The sequence below is a fragment of the Aotus nancymaae genome, unplaced genomic scaffold, assembly GCF_030222135.1.
Source record: "Aotus nancymaae isolate 86718 unplaced genomic scaffold, 86718_ANA_hifiasm-v0.15.2.pri h1tg000053l, whole genome shotgun sequence".
NCBI lineage: Eukaryota > Metazoa > Chordata > Mammalia > Primates > Aotidae > Aotus > Aotus nancymaae.
Window position 1 is genome coordinate 20,549,532 of NW_026988467.1, and position 19,153 is coordinate 20,568,684.

Here is a 19,153-nt window from a genome sequence, read left to right on the forward strand (position 1 = left end):
CTAAAAATAGCCCACAGCTATTTTCTTTATATTCTGTTTCTTCTTCTGCCAGATTTTGTTGAAATATTGTCCAAAACAGTAAGCATGAACACCTTAGGAATAAAACCAAACCCATCACACACATTTTCTAGTAATCAGTTTCCATGGTGGTCTTTGATGTTTCAGAGCTTGTCTTGGGGAAGATAAAATGGGACATTGCGATCTTCATTTATTTCTGTTTATCCACATAACCAAAAGGTGAACCTGCAGGGACAGGTGAGAGGCACTGATGTAAAGTGGTCAGAACTGGAAGTTAGGAAACCTGGGTTTGTGGCACTGGACACCACCTCATTTGTCTCCTTGAGCAAGTCTGTCCACTGTCTGGGCTCGTTTCCTCAACCAAACAACAAGGACAGTTCTCAGTGATATCTAGGTCCCTTTTGCACCCTTCCTCTCCTCCTCCATAAGCTCTGCTTCTTTACCTAAAGCAGAAATAGAAGCTGGGCATGGTGGCCCACGCCTGTAATCCTAGCACTTTGGGAGGTTGAGGTGGGTGGATCACTTGAGGTCAGGAGTTCAAGACCAGCCTGGCCAATATGTCGAAACCCCGTCTTTACTAAAAATACAAAAATTAGCTGGGCGTGGTGTCATGTGCCTGTAATCCCAGCTACTTGGGAGGCCGAGGCAGGAGAATTGCTTGGACTCAGGAAGTGGAGGTTGCAGTGAGCCAAGATTGCACCACTGCACTCCAGCCTGGGCAGCAGAGTGAGACTCTGTCTCAAAAAAAAAAAACAAAAACCCAGAAATACAGAAATATAGTGTGGCTGTAAAATGAGAGAAGTAGAAAGTGTGGAGGTACATTTAATTAAATGGTTTTTAGGATCCAGTTTTATTCATTCAAGAAATATTTACTCTTTGGTTCAATTCATTCACTTCAGAGAACAAAAAAAGAAAAAGAAAAAAAAGAAATATTTACTCAGTGCTTGTTTGTGCCAGACACTTGGACATTTTCTTTGCTAAAATGAGAAAGGACTTCACAGATGAAAAAATAAAGGCATGCTTCAACTTTAAGGAATTACAATATATAAACATGCAAATTCACCTTTAAACATTTATGTCATTTCTTTGCTTCGCAAAAAGATTGGTGTCTGGGTTAAAATGAAATTTGATTTTCCAAAACATACTTCAGAGCTTTTCAGAAACAGTTCAGTTCCACAGATAATGACCAGATCCCTTCCGATTCTTTGCTGGTTCTCACTGAGCACTGGGGTAAACCTGGAGCTCATCTCGTGGGGGGAGGGTAAACTAGTGACTGCCACTCAACACAGCCCAGAGGGTGGACTTTGTTCCTAGGTCCACACTGAGTTGAATAGTGTCCCTCCAAACTTCTTGTCCACCTGGAATCTGTGAATGTGACCTTATTTGGAAATGGTCTCTGTAGATATAATTAGTTAAATTAAGATGAAGTCATACTAGATTAGAGTGGGCCCAAATTCGGTGATTGGTGTTCTTAAAAAAAGGCCAGGTGTGGTGGCTCACGTCTGTAATCCCAGCACTTTGGGAGGGGGAGGTGGGTGGATCACTTGAGGTCAGGAGTTCGAGACCAACCTGGGCAAGACAGTGAAACCCCATCTCTACTAAAAATACAAAAATTAGCTAAGCGTGGTGGTGGACACCTGTAGTCCCAGCTGCTTGGAAGGCTGAGGCAAGAGAATCACTTGAATCTGGGAGGCGGAGGTTGCAGTGAGCCAAGATTACAGCACTGCACTCTAGCCTGGGCGACAGAGTGAGACTCCGTCTCAAAAAAAACAAAAACAAAAACAAAAAGACACCAAGAGACACAGAGGAAATGCCATATGAAGACAGAGGCAGAGGTAGTGAGAGTGATGTTTCCACAGCCAAAAAGTGACAGAGACCACCAGAAGTTGAAAGAGTCAAAGAATAATCCTCCCCTTAAACTTTTGGAGGGAGCAGGGCCCTATCATACCTTGATTTTGACTTCTGGCCTCCAGATGTATGAGAGAATAAACTTCTGTTGTGTTAAGCCACCTGGTTTGTAGAAATTTATTACAGAAGATTAACACAGGGCCATTGAATAAAATGGAGTATATTGAGAATCTATGATGAGTTAATTTTTCAGCAATCTGATGCTACAGATAGTTAATATTATCCCTAATGAGCAATAATCAAGCAGAATTTGACTGAACTAGGCCAAAAGGTTAGTGGTTAAGAGGGCAGGCTTTGGCCGGGTGCGGTGACTCACAACTGTAATCCCAGCACTTTGGGAGGCCAATGTGGGTGGACCACATCACCTGAGGTTAGGAGTTTGAGACCAGCTTGACTAATATGGTAAAACTATCTCTAATAAAAATGCAAACATTAGCCAGGGGTGGTGGCGGGCACCCATAATCACAGCTACTCCAAAGGCTGAGACAGAAAAATAATTGCTTGAACCTGGAAGGCAGAGGTTGCAGTGAGCGACAGAGTGAGTCTCAAAAAAAAAAAAAAAAAAAAAAGGCAGGCTTTGTTTGAAGTCGCAGAACTAGGCTGGAGACCCCAGCTCTGGTACTTAGCAGGGTGACCTTGGGCAAGTGACTTTGCATCTTTGAGGTTGCCATATCTGTAAAATGAAAATAAGTAAGACCTTCTTATCAGGTTATTGGGAAAGACAAAGTGAAATAAGGCATTTAAAAGCACTTAGCCAGCTGCCTGGCACATAGTAAAGGCTCATTAAAGTGAGCCGGCTTGTATGACCAGAGCACATGGTAGCTCTACCCTACCATTGATTGAGTTAACTCAATTAATCCCTATTACATGACCCTGCAGATTTCCTTTGTTGTACCACCTGCAGTTATCTTCTTTATTGACTTATTGGCTGTCCTGCAAGCAGATAGAGACTGTAAGCCCCATGAGACAGGGGCACAGTCTCATTTGTGGCTGGGTACTCAGGACCCTGCACAGAGCCTGGCTCAGGTTTATGAGATGAATGGATAAGTGAATGGCTCGTGGATACTTTGTCTTAAAAGTATTAAATGAGGCCAGGTATGGTGGCTCACGCCTGTAATCCCAGCACTTTGGAAGGCCAAGGTGGGCGGATCACAAGGTTAAGAGATCGAGACCATCCTGGCCAACATGGCAAAACCCCATCTCTACTAAGATACAAAAAAATTAGCTGGGCGTGGTGGCACATGCCTGTAGTCCCGGCTACTCGGGAGGCTGAGGCAGGAGAATTGCTTGAACCTAGGAGGCAGAGGTTGTAGTGAGCTGAGATCGTGCCACTGCACTCCAGCCTGGCACCTGGTGCCAGAGTGAGACTTTGTCTCAAAAAAAAAAAGTATTAAATGAAGACATGTTTAACCAATATCTTTCATTTTATTCCATCTTTGGTCTCAAATAACTACATTAGAATTCCTCCGCAATCCTCCTGCCACCAACAATTTCTCTTCTTGGCTGTTTTAGGCTACTCTGGGAGGAACCCAGCCTCCTTAACATGAAAAATGGGTACCCTGAGATCTATTTTATTTTATTTTTTTGAGACAGTCTTACTCTGTCGCTCAGACTGGAGTGCGGTGGCACGATCTCAGCTCACTGAAACCTCTACCTCCTGGGTTCAAGTAATTCTCTTGTCTCAGCCTCCCAAGTAGCTGGGACTAGAGGCACCTGCCACCATGCCTGGCTAATTTTTGTCTTTTTAGTAGAGATAGGGTTTCACCATATTGGTCAAGCTGGTCTCAAACTCCTGACCTCAGGTGATTCACCTGCCTTGGCCTCCCAAAGTGCTGGGATTACAGGCATGAGCCACTGGGCCCAGCCCCTAGATCTTTAAAAGTATGGAGTTATATTCTAGCTGTGGTCAGTGCACTGGAATGTCAGCCCCATACCTGGTATATAGGAAGGGCATTTATATGTTATAGGGGCGTGGAGGAGGTAAGGGAGCTGAATTGAAGGGAGATGGAGAACAGTTTGGGGATGTCTACAATCTTTGTGAATAGCTTCCTTTTTCTTAGAGTTAGGTTGGACTAGGACATTGCCTGTTTCAAGCAGCACCCCCAGGACTGCTGCTGGAAGGACTTCAGAGGTTCAAAAAATTTTCTGAAGATTTTTATGTCTCAAGCGATCCCAGCCTCCTCTGTATTTCCAGGAACCTGAGGTTATAGGGGCTGTGGGTGGGGATTATTAGGATATCAGAGAGGGTCCTCACCCAAATGACAGGATGCCCTGAACTGAAAGCTTGTCATTTATCTCTGAAAGAAGAAAGTCAACACCCTTGATCCTCATCACAGCATAATTCTTGGTCCTTAGTGGCAAGGGTGACCTGAAAATGGGGTCTTTCATAGCTCCAGAGTCAAGGAGGCCTTGACAATTAGGCGAGAAGAAGACCTGGCTGTCCATCCCATCTGATACCCTGACTTCCCAAGAGAACAATCCATTCTTCTCAGATTTCTCCCAAGTCCCCCATTGCTGGACCTGGAGGCTCGCTCTGGCTCCTGTGGTCTCTGGAGGATGCAGGCACGAAGCCTGACCTGACTCGTACTGAGCCTGTCCCAGGCCCTTTGCATCTCGCTCACCTGGCTACTCCTCGTGGCCCTACCCATCCAACAGACTGTGTACAGGTAGGCATGGCCAGGCTGCCTTCCAGGAGTCAGTCCCAACACTCATCAGCAAAAATGAGTCTGTGTCTAGATGCCTGAGGCTGGTTCAAGTAGGATGAGAGTGCCAAGACCCCTCTCTCTCCCCCTGGGAGTGAACTGGTTTCTGACTGGAGTTGTTTAAATTGGGAAGATGCCTCATCAGCAATGGGAGCGGTCTAGATCTCTGGAATCTGGCCATGGAGTGATTTTCCCATCAGCCTCTGTCTCTGTGACTGAGGATCTCGGGGCTTCTTCTTTTGCCTCTGACCCAAGGTCCCTCACGCACTTCTTCCAGCGTGCCAGGCAGTGATGGGCAGAGGAGCGGATCTCCCCACTCCGCAGAGCGTAGATGACAGGGTTGACCATGGAGTTGACAAGGCACAGCATGGAGCAGAAGGCGAAGACCTTCTTCACCTGATTGCTGAGTGTAGTGACCAGGCTGTGGACCATGAGGGCCAGTACTGGGAACCAACAGATGAGGAGCACAGCCAGCACCAGCCCCAGGGTCTTCGCCAATCTCACATCCAGCCTCATTCGGGCCATTCCTGGCACCTGCCTGTCCTGGTGCCCAGTCAAGCTGGCTACATGCTGATGGGCCTTCCAGAGAACATGTCCGTAGGTGTAGATGATTCCAGAAAAGAGAAAGGCGATGAACAGGAGCCAGCCCAGCAGGTAGTCATTGGGGATCAGTGGGAAAAGCTCAGAGCAGGGCCTAGGACAGCAAGTCCATCCCATGAGGGGCAGGTAGGAGACTAGTGCTGAGAGGACCCACATGATGCCCAGGGTCACCAGTGCCCTCCCGCGGGTGAGTAGAGCTTTGTAGGAAGGTGGATAGCACAGGCAGAGGTAGCGGTCAACAGCGGTTAGCAGCAGGCTGCCCACAGAGGCTGTGAAGGTCATGGTCACGCTGCCAATCTTCAGCAGGAAGATGGCCTTGGAATCCATACCATGGAAAACATGGAAATTCACAAAGCTGCATACAAAGACCACACTGGCCAGGAAGTCAGCTCCAGCCAAGCTGCCAATGAACAGGTACGAGGGCTTCCGGCGGAGCCGGTGGGAGGACAGGATCAGATAGAGCACAGCCACGTTCTCCAGGGCGCTTAGCAGGCCCAGAAGAGTGCACAACACTGCAACAGCTATCTTCTGGGGACCACTCAGGATCATGTAATCCTTCATAGGGTTGGAATTCAAGCCATCCGTGGAGCCATTGGCTATCTCTGTCACCCGGCATCCCTCCATGGGGTGGGCCCTTCAGATTCCACTGAGCTTGTCTAGAAGGCTTTGCTGCAGTACAATGAGAAGAAAATAATGTTTTTCAGTAAGCACAAGAATGATCTCACCTGATAACTGACTGTAGCCAAACTGCTACCTGTATGGATGGATTCTATGTTTGAAAATCAGTTTCTATTTTGTTCCCCTGTATTTTGCCCTTTCTCCATCCAAGCGGGAAGCCAGATCTGTCCAGATCTGTCCTGGCTGCCTTAGGGGAGGGTATGTAAGAATGCAACAAGCAGAAGCGACCTGTAAATTTTTTGGCCTTTTGTTTTCCAAAAGACTAATCCTAAGACTTCCTTTTGAAGCAAGGGAAATCCCAAATGGTCAAAACCAAGAAGAAATAGAATCAGAGTGATAAGGTTGAGGTTTTTTCTTTTTTACATTTTGTTTTGTTTTGTTTATTTGCCAATTTTGGGAAGTAAAGTACTGAAGTACTATATGGGGATGGAAAATATTAATTTGGCTTCACACCAAGTGATGGGAAGATAAACTACAGAAGATTAAACAATTTTATTTCTTTATTTCTTTATCATTTATTTATTTATTTGAGACGGAGTCTCACTCTGTCACCCAGGCTAGAGTGCGTGGCGCGATCTTGGCTCACTGCAATTTCCGCCTCCTGGGTTCAAGTGATTTTCTTGCCTCAGTCTCCTGAGTAGCTGGGATTATAGGTGCACACCACCATGACTGGCTAATTTTTGTATTTTTGTAGAGACAGGGTTTCACCATGTTGGTCAGGCTGGCCTGGAACTCCTGATCTCGTAATCTGCCCACCTCAGCCTCCCAAAGTGCTGGGATTACTGGCGTGAACCACTGCACCAGGCCTATTTACTTATTTTCGAGACAGAGTCTTGCTTTGTCGCCCAGGCTGGAGTGCAGTGGCATGATCTAGGCTCACTGCAACCTCCGCCTCCCAGGTACAAGCGATTTTCCTGCCTCAGCCTCCCAAGTAGCTGGGACTACAGACGCCCACCACACCTGGCTAATTTTTGTACTTTTAGTAGAGACCAGGTTTCTATAACTCGATCAAGACAGTTGCAGGTGGGCAAAAGAAAAAGACAAAAAAAAAAAAAAAAAAAAGTATATATATAAAAAAAAAAGCCAGGCACGATGGCTCACGCCTGTAATCCTAGCACTTTGGGAGGCTGAGGTGGGTGGATCACCTGAGGTCAGGAGTTCAAGACCAGCCTGGCCATCATGGTGAAACTCATCTTTAAAAAAAGAGAGACCACGTTTCACCATGTTGGCCAGGCTGGTCTTGAACTCATAATCTGAGGTGATCCACCCACCTCAGCCTTCCAAAATACAGGAATTATAGGCTTGAACCACTGCGCCTGGCCAAAACATTTTATACTAGATAAAACATAGGAGCCCAGTTAAATTTGAATGTCAATAATAAGTAATTTTTTAGTATATGTCTCAAATATTGAAGAAAAAAACCCTCAGGAACCTAAATATTATATGGTTTATTATTAGAAAGCAAACTAATCATTTATTTAGAGCAATTCACTTTATAAAGAGGTTGCATAGGAGTACCCACATATAAAGGCCTGTGAAATTTGAGCTCATAATGCAAAATGCATAAGAAAACATGAGCAGGCCAGGCGTGGTGGCTCACACCTATAATCCCAGGACTTTAGGGGGCCGAGGTGGGCAGATCACTTGAGGTCAGGAGTTCGAGACCAGCCTGGCCAACATGAGGAAACCCCATCTTAAAAAAAAGAAAGAAAGAAAACATGAGCAAGAGTTAGCAGAAACATCAGACAGTAGAATCACACTTTCAAGAACTTCGTATAATTCTTGGGTATACCTTATAAAAATATGTTTGATATGAAAACAATAAAGAATTAAAAACATGAGTACAGAATGAGAGATTGTTTCTGCGTAGATCTGAAAAAGATTCAGGTAGAATTTCTGGAAGTGAAAAATAAAATCATTGAAAAAGAAATCCTTAAGGGATGAGTTAAAGAGCAAAACAGAACAACTGAAAAGCATTGATCTAGAAAGTAGATCTGTGGCTGGGCATGGTGGCTTACACCTGTAATCCCAGCACTTTCAGAGGCCGAGGAGGGTGGATCACCTGAGGTTAGCAGTTTGAGACCGGCCTGGCTAACATGGTAAACCCTGTCTCTAGTAAAAATACAAAAATTAGGCTGGGTTTGGTGCTTTATGCCTGTAATCCCAGCACTTTGGGAGGCCAAGGTGGGCGGATCATGAGGTCAAGAGATCGAGACCATCCTGGACAACATAGTGAAACCCCATCCCTACTAAAAATATAAAAAAATTAGCTGGATGTGGTGGTGTGTGCCTATAGTCCCAGCCACTTGGGAGGCTGAGGCAGGAGAATTGCTTGAACCCAGGTGGCGGAGGTAGCAGTGAGTCGAGATTGCACCACTGCACTCCAGCCCGGCGCCTGGTGACAGAGTGAGACTGTGTCTCAAAAAAAAAAAAAAATTAGCTGGGCATGGTGATAGATGCCTGTAATCCCAGCTATGCAGGAGGCTGAGGCAGGAGAATCACTTGAACCCAGGAGGCAAAGGTTGAAGTGATCTGAGATCCCACCACTGCACGCCAGCCTGGGCAATAATAGTGAAATTCTGTCTCAAAATTTAAAAAGTAGATTGGAAGAAATTCCTCACAATGCAGAACAAGGAGAGGAAGAGATGGAAAATAAGAAAGAGAAGTTAAGATCCAGGAATGCTGATTTAGTCTAGTGAACTAAAAAACAAAAAAGAGAGAGAGAGAGAAAAGAAAGAGAAATTAAGAAGCACAAAGGATTGAATAAAAAGGTTTATATCGGGCCGGGCGCGGTGGCTCACGCCTGTAATCCCAGCACTTTGGGAGGCGGAGGCGGGTGGATCACGAGGTCAAGAGATCGAGACCATCCTGGTCAACATGGTGAAACCCCATCTCTACTAAAAATACAAAAAATTAGCTGGGCATGGTGGCGCGTGCCTATAATCCCAGCTACTCAGGAGGCTGAGGCAGGAGAATTGCCTGAACCCAGGAGGCGGAGGTTGCGGTGAGCCGAGATCGCGCCATTGCACTCCAGCCTGGGTAACAAGAGCGAAACTCCGTCTAAAAAAAAAAAAAGTTTACATCTCAGTGGAGCATTAGTGTGGATAAATAGAGAAAATTGGTGGTGGGCAATAGTTAAAGAGACAGTAGAAAAGAATTATCCACCCAGTCTGGGAAACATGGGAAAACCCCATCTCTACAAAAAAAATATAAAAATTAGCTGGGCATGGTGGTGCATGCCTATAGTCTCAGCTACTTGGGAGGCTGAAGTGGGAGAATTATCTGAGCCCAGGGAGGTAAAGGCTGCAATGAGCCATGATCATGCCATTGGACTCCAGCCTGGGCAACAGGATGAGACCCTGCCTCAACAACAACAAAATTCAGGATCCATGAGAAATATGACTATTCAGATTTAAAAATCACAGAGAACCCCAAGCAGAATTTTTTTTGGGGACAGAGTTCCCAGGTTCAAGTGATTCTCCAGTTTCAGCCTCCTGACATAGCTGAGGCTACAGATGTGCGCCACCATGCCCAGCTAACTTTTGTATTTTTAGTAGAAATGAGGTTTTGCCATGTTGGCCAGGCTGGGCTTGAACTCCTGGCTTCAAGTGACATGCCCACCTTGGCCTCCCAAAGTGCTGGGATTACAGGTGTGAGCCACCATGCCAAGCCCCAAGCAGAATTTAAAAAAACGTATTCCATATTCATGTATATCATATAGCATACATATCAGAATACCAAAGACAAAAACATAAGGCAGTAAGAATGAAAAGACAAATGACCTGTGAAAGAAGTATAATTAATTTTAAAAGAAGATTTCTGAGTAGCAACAATAGAAGCCAAAAGATAAAGAAAAAACTATCAGTCTAGAATTTTATACCTAGCTAAACTATCATTCAAGAATGAGGTCTAAACAATTTTAAAGAAAATCGTTTACTAACAGATCTTCACTGAAGAGTCATCTAAAGATGTGCATTTTAGAAGGAACTTCAACCCAAAGGGAAGAGAAGAAGAATAGCTAGCAAGTAAGTTGACAAATATGTGAGTAAAGAAAAGCTAATGCTTTCATAAATTGACAATGATAATAGTGAGTAATTTAGAGGGTATAAAAACAAAGTGGAGAGCCGGCACAGTGGCTCACACCTGTAATTCCAGCACTTTAGGAGGCCGAGGCAAGTGGATCATGAAGTCAGGAGTTCGAGACCAGCCTGGCCAACATGGTGAAACCCTGTCTCTACTAAAAACACAAAAATTAGCTGGGCATTTTGGTGTGCACCTGTAGTCCCAGCTACTCAGGACACTGAGGCAGGAGAATTGCTTAAACCTGGGAGGCAGAGGTTGTAGTGAGCCAGAATCATGCCACTGCACTCTAGCCTGGACGACAGAGTGAGACTTCTCCTCAAAAAAAAAAACAAAAAAAAAAAACAAAAAAAACCCAAAGTGGAGACTGGCTCATGCCTGAAATCCTGGCACTTTGGAAGTCCAAGACAGGAGGATTGCTTGAGCCCAGGAGTTCAAGACCAGCTTAAGAAGCAACATGGCAAAACCCCATTTCTAGAAGAAATAAAAATTTAGCTGGGCATGGTGACATATGCCTGTATTCTCAGCTATCTGGGAGGCTGAGGACAAAGGATTGCTTGAGCCCAGGTGGTCGAGGGTGCAGTAATCTATGATTGTGCCACTGCACTCCAGTGTGAGTGACTGACAATGAGAACTTGTTTCAAACAAAAATAGAAACAAAATAGAAATAAAATTGTGAATGACAAAAATGCAAGACAAGAAAGAGATGAATAGAATTAAAGCTTTATCTAGGAAGTGGGTAAAGACATTGATTAATTCTAAGCTTAAAATAAAACCAGGCATCATCTCTTATTTGGTTTATTGCAATATGCAATAGCTTCCTAACTGGGCCCCCTGCTTTTAACCAGGCCCATTTCTAATTCAACATAGCAGTCAGGGTAATCCTTTAAAAATATAGGATCTTGTCATTCCTCTGTCCCAAACCCTGCATAGCTCCCTAGTCCAGTATGTAACAGCCAAAGTCCTTAGTGTTCTTGTCCCTTCTATGATCCTTCCTTTGGTGACCCAGCTTTAGCCACATTGGCTTCTTTTTTTTTTTTTTGAGACGGAGTTTCGCTCTTGATACCCAGGCTGGAGTGCAATGGCGCGATCTCGGCTCACCACAACCTCCGCCTCCTGGGTGCAGGCAATTCTCCTGCCTCAGCCTCCTGAGTAGCTGGGATTACAGGCACGCGCCACCGTGCCCAGCTAATTTTTTGTATTAGTAGAGACGGGGTTTCACCATGTTGACCAGGATGGTCTCGATCTCTTGACCTCGTGATCCACCCGCCTCGGCCTCCCAAAGTGCTGGGATTACAGGCTTGAGCCACCGCGCCCGGCCCACATTGGCTTCTTAATCAGTCTTCTCTCCAGCCTCAGGACCTTTGCACTGGTGGTTCCCTCTTCCTGGATCACTTTCCCTCAACATTTACTTGGCTTGCTCTCACCTTTAAGTCTTTGTTCAGATCTTACTTTTTCAACACCTCCCCGACTATCCCATATAATACACTAATTCATCCCAACCTCTGCCTCTTTTGGTTCTGTTTACACTGACCTATTCTTCATTTTTTCCATACCACTATCACCTTCTAACATATGTAACATTATTATTATTATTATTTTGAGACAGAGTCTCACTCTGTCGCCCAGGCTGAAGTGCAGTGGTGTGATCTCAGCTCACTGCAACCTCCGCGTCCTGGGTTCAAGTGATTTTTCTGCCTCAGCCTCCTGAGTAGCTGGGACTACAGGCATGTGCCACCACACCCAGCTAATTTTTGTATTTTTAGTAGGGACAGGCTCTCTACTAAACCTTGTGGTCCACCTGCCTCGGCCTCCCACAGTGCTGAGATTACAGGCATGAACCACCACAGCCGATCTATTATTTTTATTTATTTATTTTTTTGAGATGGAGTTTCAGTCTTGTCCAGACTGGAGTGCAATGGCACGATCTTGGCTCACTGCAACCTCTGCCTCCCAGGTTCAAGCAATTCTCCTGCCACAGCCTCCCGTGTAGCTGGGATTACAGGTGCCTGTCTCCACGCCTGGCTCCTTTTTTTTTTTGTATTTTTAGTAGAGATGGGGTTTCACCATGTTGGCCAGGCTGGTCTCTGGTCTCAAACTTCTGACCTCAGGTGATCCACCTGCCTCGGCCTCCCAAAGTGCTGGGATCACCGGTGTGAGCCACCATGGCTGGCCTATAATTTATATATATAATTTAAATATAAATTAACATATAATATAATTTAAATTATATGTATAATTTATCCTACATAATTTAACTTACTATGTTTTACTGTTTGTCTGTTCCACTAGCATATAAGCTCCATGAAGTCAGGAACCTTTGACTGCTTTGTTCACTGAAGTATCATGAAGGCTTAGAATAGTCTTTGTTACATAATAGGCACTCAATAAATATTTGTGGAATTGAATTTAATTCAAATTGAATAGCAAGCAATTTTAACATTTCTCAGAAATTGGTGGATTAAGCAGAGAACATATTAATAAAGATGTGTAATATTTGAACTTAGAATTAACAAACTTTTCTGTTTTCGAGACATGGTCTTGCTTTGTTGATGAGGCTGGAGTACAGAGGCACAATAATGGCTCACTGCAGCCTGTAACTCCTGGACTCCAGCAATCCTCCCACCTCAGCCTCCTGAGTAGCTGGGACTACAGGAAAGCACCATTAACTATGCCTGCTTAATTTCAAAATTTGTCGTAGAGACAGGGTCTCACTTTGTTGCCCAGGCTGGTCTTGAACTCCTGAGCTCAAGTGATCTTCCCATCTCAGCCTCCCAAAGTGCTGGGATTATAGGAGTGAGTCCCTCTGCCTGGCCAACAAACTTACTCTATTAGTCATACATGGAACTTAATACTCAATAATTAGAGAATACACATTGATTTAAAGCAAATGTGGATACTTACCAAACCTAAGTCCTAGGTGAAAAGTAAATTTCAAAAAATATAAAATGATCTGTAGTATAAAATTGTATTCTGACCACATAAAATTTATTTAGAAATTAGGGGCCGGGCGCGGTGGCTCAAGCCTGTAATCCCAGCACTTTGGGAGGCCGAGGCGGGTGGATCACGAGGTCGAGAGATCGAGACCATCCTGGTCAACATTGTGAAACCCCGTCTCTATTAATACAAAAAAATTAGCTGGGCACGGTGGCGCGTGCCTGTAATCCCAGCTACTCAGGAGGCTGAGGCAGGAGAATTGCCTGAACCCAGGAGGCGGAGGTTGCGGTGAGCCGAGATCGCGCCATTGCACTCCAGCCTGGGTAACAAGAGCGAGACTCCGTCTCAAAAAAAAAAAAAAAAAAAAAAAAAAAAAAAATTTATTTAGAAATTAAGAATTAAAAAAATATTACTGGCCAGGCATGGTGGCTCATGCCTGAAATCCCAACACTTTGTGAGGCTGAGGCAGGCAGATCACATAAGGCCAGGAGTTTGAGACCAGCCTGTCTCTAGTAAACCCCATATCTATTAAAAATACAAAAATTAGCCGGGCCTAGTGGTGCACACCTGTAATCCCAGTTACTGATGTGGCTGAGGCAGGAGAATCGCTTACACCTAGGAGGTGGAAGCTGCAGTGAGCATCACTGCACTCCAGCCTAGGGGACAGAGTGAGACCCTGTCTCAAAAAAAGAAAAAAGAGGGCTGGGCACCGTGGCTCACAGCTGTAATCCCAGCACTTTGGGAGGCCGAGGCAGGTGGAACATGAGGCAGGCTGGTCTTGAACTCCTGGTCTCAAGCAGTCCTCCTGCCTCAGTCTCTGAAACTGTTAGTATTAGAGGCATGAGCCACCATGCCTGGCCCACACTATTATTTTATAAAGTTTAAAGATATATGTATTTTTAAAACTTCTTTAAAAATAAAAATTAAGAATATATATATACAAATAGATTTTTTCTTTTAGAGACAGTGTGGGTCTGTCACCTAGGCTGGAGTGCAGTGGTGCAATCATAACCCACCATACCCTCAAACTCCTGGCCTTAAGCGATCCTCCTTCCTCGCCTCCCAAAGCTCTGGGATTACAGACAGGAGCCACTTGCACCTGGTCTGACCTAGTTTTTTAAGTATGAGAACTGGGCTGTGCTGTAAGTATGGCTTGTCTGAATTGAAATGGGCTATAGTCAGAAAACACAAACTGAATTTCAAAGGTTACATAAAGAAGAATATAAAATATCTCAATAACTTTTTATAGTGATGACAAGTTGAGATGACAAGATTTTGGAATATATTGGGTTAGATAAAAATTTGTTTCACCAGTTTCTTTTTATTTTTAAATTTTTTAATGTGGCTATGGAAAAATTTTTAATTACCCACGTGTCTCATGTTACAGCTTTGTGGGACAGCGCTAGACCCCAGGAGCCCTGCCTGCCGACAGTCTGATCAGAACTCATTCCCCGGTCAGGCTCAGCTGGATGCCTCACAGTTCCAAACAGTCCTGCTTTCTTGACTCCACACCTTTGCCCCAGGAGTCCTTTCCCTTGTCCACTTCCCTCGAGACCTTCCCTCTGGGCTCATCTCCTGCCCAGTGAAGACTTCGAGGATTCCTCAGTCACACCGGAAGCGCCTGGCCCACTCTGCATGTGTGGTAACCAGCGCTGCACTAGTCTTTCCCCTCGACTAGAACACTAACCATGCTGACCAACATTTGAATGGAATTTAAATTCCACAAAATATTTTTCACAGCCACCATCTAGTTCTGGTCTTTTTTTTTTTTTTTTTTTTTTTTTTGAGACAGGGTCTCCTTCTGTCACCCAGGTTAGCCCCAAGCACGATCTCGGCTCACTGTAACCTCCGCTTCCCAGGTTCAAGCGATTCTTGTGCCGAGCCTCCCAAGTAGTTGGAATTACAGACACACACCACCATACCTGGCTGATTTTTGTATTTTTAGTAGAGATGGGGTTTCACCATGTTGGTTAGGCTGATCTCGAACTCCTGACCTCAAATGATCCGCCCACCTCGACCTCCCAAAGTGCTGTGATTATAGGCATGAGCCACTGTGCCTGGCTAACCAGCTAGTTTAATCCCCACAATTCTATGATATTAGACTTATGGTTATTGTTATTTCACAGATAATAAAAAGCTCGGCAATGTTAAACCACTGGGCGGAGGCCACACAGCTTGTCAAGGTCAGGAACTAAGGTTTTATGATTTCTGGACCTTTAGTGGCTCAGCACAATGCCTGCTGCATAGTAGGTGCTCAAAGACTATTAATTGAGGCTGGGTGCCGTGGCTCACATCTGTAATCCCACACTTCCAGAGGCTGAGATGGGAGGATCCCTTGAGCCTGAGAGTTGGAGGCTGCAGTGAGCCATGGTCATGCCACTGCACTCCTGCCTGGGTGACAGAGAAAGACCCCATCTCTTAAAAAAAAAAAAAAAAGAAAAGAAATAAAGAAAACTATTAAATAATGAAATCCACTTGAGTGGAAAGGGGCTGTCTTGAACAGCGTAGACCCCAAGTATGAGTGCAAAAGGGAGACGGGAACAAACCCCATAGGTTTAAATCCAGTGACCTCATTCAAAATACCTAATGCCTTGGTCTTCTCATTTCTTATCTGTAAAATGGGTTTTTCTGAGGATTTAGATAAATTACTATAATATGTGGAAGTGTTCATTGTTGCCATTTTGTTATTATTATTCTTAGGCACATCTTCAAATGGGGCTAGTTCACCTACCCCATGAGGTTGTTAAGAATAATATGCCTGGGCTGGGTGTGGTGGCTCACACCTGTAATCCCAGCACTTTGGGAGGCTGAGGCAGGTGGATCACAAGAGCAGGAGTTTGAGACCAGCTTGGCCAACATGGTGAAACCCCATCTTTACTAAAAATACAAAAATTGACCAGGCATGGTGGTGTGTGCCTGTAATCCCAGCTACTCAGAAAGCTGAGGCAGGAGAATCGCTTGAATTGGGGAGGTGGAGGTTGCAATGAGATGAGATCGTGTCATTGCTCTCCAGCCTGGGCAGTATAGCGAGAATCTGTCTCCCCTCCCCACCCCACTAAGAGAATAATATGTCTGGCACATTATAAGAGCTCAATAAATGTCAGTCCTTTTTATAATCCAGTGACTTTAAAATTTTTAAGAGAATAGGCGCTTTTTACAATCTGCATAACCCTGGTTTATAAAACAGGTAGCTATGGCCCTGTCTAGAAGCCAGAGGTTCTGACTCCAAAAGGGATTTCTCTCTGTCCAAAGGGAAGACAGGGAGCTGGGTTTCCTGTAGCTCTGTGTGTCCTGATTTTGTCTTTTTTTTTTGAGAGAGAGTTTCCCAGGCTGGAGTGCAGTGGGGCGTCTCTTGGCTTACTACAAATTGTGCTTCCCAGGTTAAAGTGATTCTCATGCCTCAGCCTCCCAAGTAGCTGGAATTACAGGTGTGCACCACCACGCTTGGTTAATTTTTGTATTTTTAGTTGAGACAGGGTTTTGCCATGTTGGCCAGGCTGGTAACCTTTGCTGAGTGTTGTCAAGGTCACACCTGAGCTCAGACAGAAAACAGTGCCAGCTCACCTCTCCACCTTGGGCACTAGTGACAGACAGTGCAAGCCTCTCTCAGCTCCCACATCCCCACCTAGCTACTTCTGGATGTTTTCAGCTCAGGAGGCTAAGAGGCTCCCTGCACCCCTGCTAGGAACCGCCTGCCCCAGCCCCTGCCACCCAGGGACTCTCTTCCCTTGTTTCCCCTCCAGTTAGAAAATGGCTTACCTCACGTAGAATCCAGCCTAGAAGAGGGATGCTGGGGCTGATGGCAGCTGGCTTTAAGTCTCACCTAGGCCTGGCATGGTCACCAACATGTGTGGTTTTATTTATTTATTTATTTTGAGACGGAGTCTCGCTCTGTCACCCAGGCTAGAGTATAGTGGTGCGATCTCAGCTCTGCAACCTCTGCCTCCTGGGTTCAAGTGATTCTCCTGCCTCAGCCTCCTGAGTAGCTGGGATTACAGGAGCACACCACCACACCTGGCTATTTTTTGTATTTTTTTAGTAGAGACGGGTTTTCATCATGTTGGTGAGGCTAGTCTTGAACTCCTGACCTCAGGTGATTCACCTACCTCAGTCTCCCGAAGCACTAGGATTACAGGCGTGAACCACCGTGCCCGGCCAAGGTAAGGGCAGAAAATGCAGGCATTTTGATGCAAGTCTTAACAAGCCAACATCTGACAATGTGACACACAGAGGAACAGGAAACCCAGCTCCCTGTCTTCTCTTTGGATAGAGAGAAATCCCTTTCGGAGTCAGAACCTCTGGTTTCTAGACAGGGCCTTCTTCCAGGGCGAAGACTGTGTCTGAATATCCAGCACAGACAGACTTAGTGCTTGCCACATTGAACAGTGTTCTAGTTCCACCTACCCCCGGGCTCATCAGGTGACTTTGGGCAAGTCCCTTCAACATTCTGAGCCCCTTTTCTCATCTGTGAAATGACAGTAACAATACCTGTCCTATTGTCCTTGAGATGCCAAATGGGCTGAAGACCTCCATCATAGCTTCTTACCCTGGGTCCACAGGTGGACTTTGATGGGAATATTGGTCCTTTCAAGGCATATATAAAACTTTATGTCTGTGCATTTTATCAGTGTGCCAGCAGAGTTCTGAACATTAGAAATCACTGATGCATGCAAAAACATTTTGTACAGACATAAGAGTAAAAGGGAAGCGAGAGTCTCTCTGAACCTACTCTGGGCTGCCTGATTAAAAAAGAAAAAAGACCAGGTGCAGTGGCTCACGCCTGTAATCCCAGCACTCTGGGAGGCTGAGGCAGGTGAATCATTTGAAGTCAGAAGTTTGAGACCACCTGGCCAACATGGTGAAATCTTGTCTCTACTAAAATTACAAAAGTTAGCTGGGAGTGGTGGCAGGTGCCTATAATCCCAGCTACTCGGGAGGCTGAGGCATGGGAATCACTTGAACCCAGGAGGCAGAGGTTGCAGTGAGCTAAGATTGCACCACGGCACTCCAGCCTGGGCAATAGAAGTAGACTCAGTCTCAAAGAAAAAAAAAAGAAAGAAAGAAAAGAAAGTGAACCACCATGACCAAGTGCTTTCTTCACCTAACAAAAATACCACTGTGCAGAAACCACGTGTTGGCGCTTTCCACAGGGAGCATCCAAGGTGGGATTGGGTTGGTGTTAGGGGCTGCAGCCTGGAGCCCGGATCATATTGAGCATCTGGGAAGGGAACCTTGGGACCCAAGAAACTGCTCAGAAAAAGGTGTGCCTGGGGGTTTTTCTGATCTGAAGTGAAAGTGTGAAGTGAAAGAAGCCGAGGTAGCAGCTGGCCCCCCGTTGCTGCTGTGTTTAAATCTCTCGGAGCTGGAGGCAAGGAGGAGGAGGACGCCCTGCCTGCGGTACCACACCTGCAGTGGGAAGCTGAGATTGGATGCCACAGCTTCACCGTTTTTACCTCCAGCTGGGAACAGGGAGCTCTAGGTTCTACTGCTTGTCCTGCTACTGAGTCACTTTAGGCAGGTCGCTTCTCCTATCTGAGGCCTTTCTTAATTTTTATTAAAAAATTGTAGATAGGGTCTTGCTATGTTGCCCAGGCTGGTCTCAAACTCCTGGCCTCAAGCAGTCCTTCCTCCTCAGCTTCCCAAAATGTTGGGATTATAGACATGAGCCATCTTGCCTGAACATCTGGGCCTTTCTTTTCTCATTTTCAAAGCAGTTGGGTTGATGCGGTGATTCCCAAGTTCTCCTCCAGGAAACTTAGCATGTTGGATGACAATGTCACAGGTTTGGGAACCAGACCTTCCTGGATTCAAATCCAGCTCTGCAACTTTCAGGCTGTGTGACCTTGGGCAAGTTACTGCACCTCTCTGAGCCTCTGTTTTGTTCATTTGCAAACTGGGAGAGATACTATCCATATCACATTATCATACAGATAATGATAGAAGTTTACCAAATTCATGGCACTGTGACTGGTTTGCAGTAGGTATCTAATCAAAGGCAGGAGATGCTTAATAGAGTTAGTTTATAGGATTCTTACAGGATTCTGTGCCAGGCATGGTGGCTCATGCCTGTAATCCCAGCACTTTGGGAGGCAGAGACAGGTGGATCATTTGAGCCCAGGAATTCGAGACCAGACTGGCCAACATGGCAAAACTGTCTCTACAAAAAATACACAACTTAGTTGGGTACAGTGGTGCATGTCTGCAGTTCCAGCTACTTCGGAGGCTGAGGC

At 45.4% G+C, this 19,153-nt stretch overlaps 1 protein-coding gene across 2 annotated transcripts in view; it reads right to left on the bottom strand.

Moving 5' to 3' along the window:
- Positions 1-849: 849 nt before the first annotated feature.
- Positions 850-19,153, bottom strand: part of CNR2 (cannabinoid receptor 2) — a 39,698-nt gene continuing 21,394 nt past the window's right edge. Inside the window, exons 2-3 of one of the 2 annotated variants that reach the window (XR_010337755.1) lie at positions 4,181-5,897; positions 850-2,599 (exon numbers count right to left, since the gene is read on the bottom strand). Coding sequence is in view for 1 of the 2 variants with exons in the window: in XM_012439873.3 (XP_012295296.3) it covers positions 4,770-5,852 (1,083 nt within the window). In the remaining variant the exon portion in view is untranslated. Of the gene's footprint in view, positions 5,898-19,153 lie in introns of both variants that reach the window. The other variant, XM_012439873.3, reaches the window with a different exon arrangement.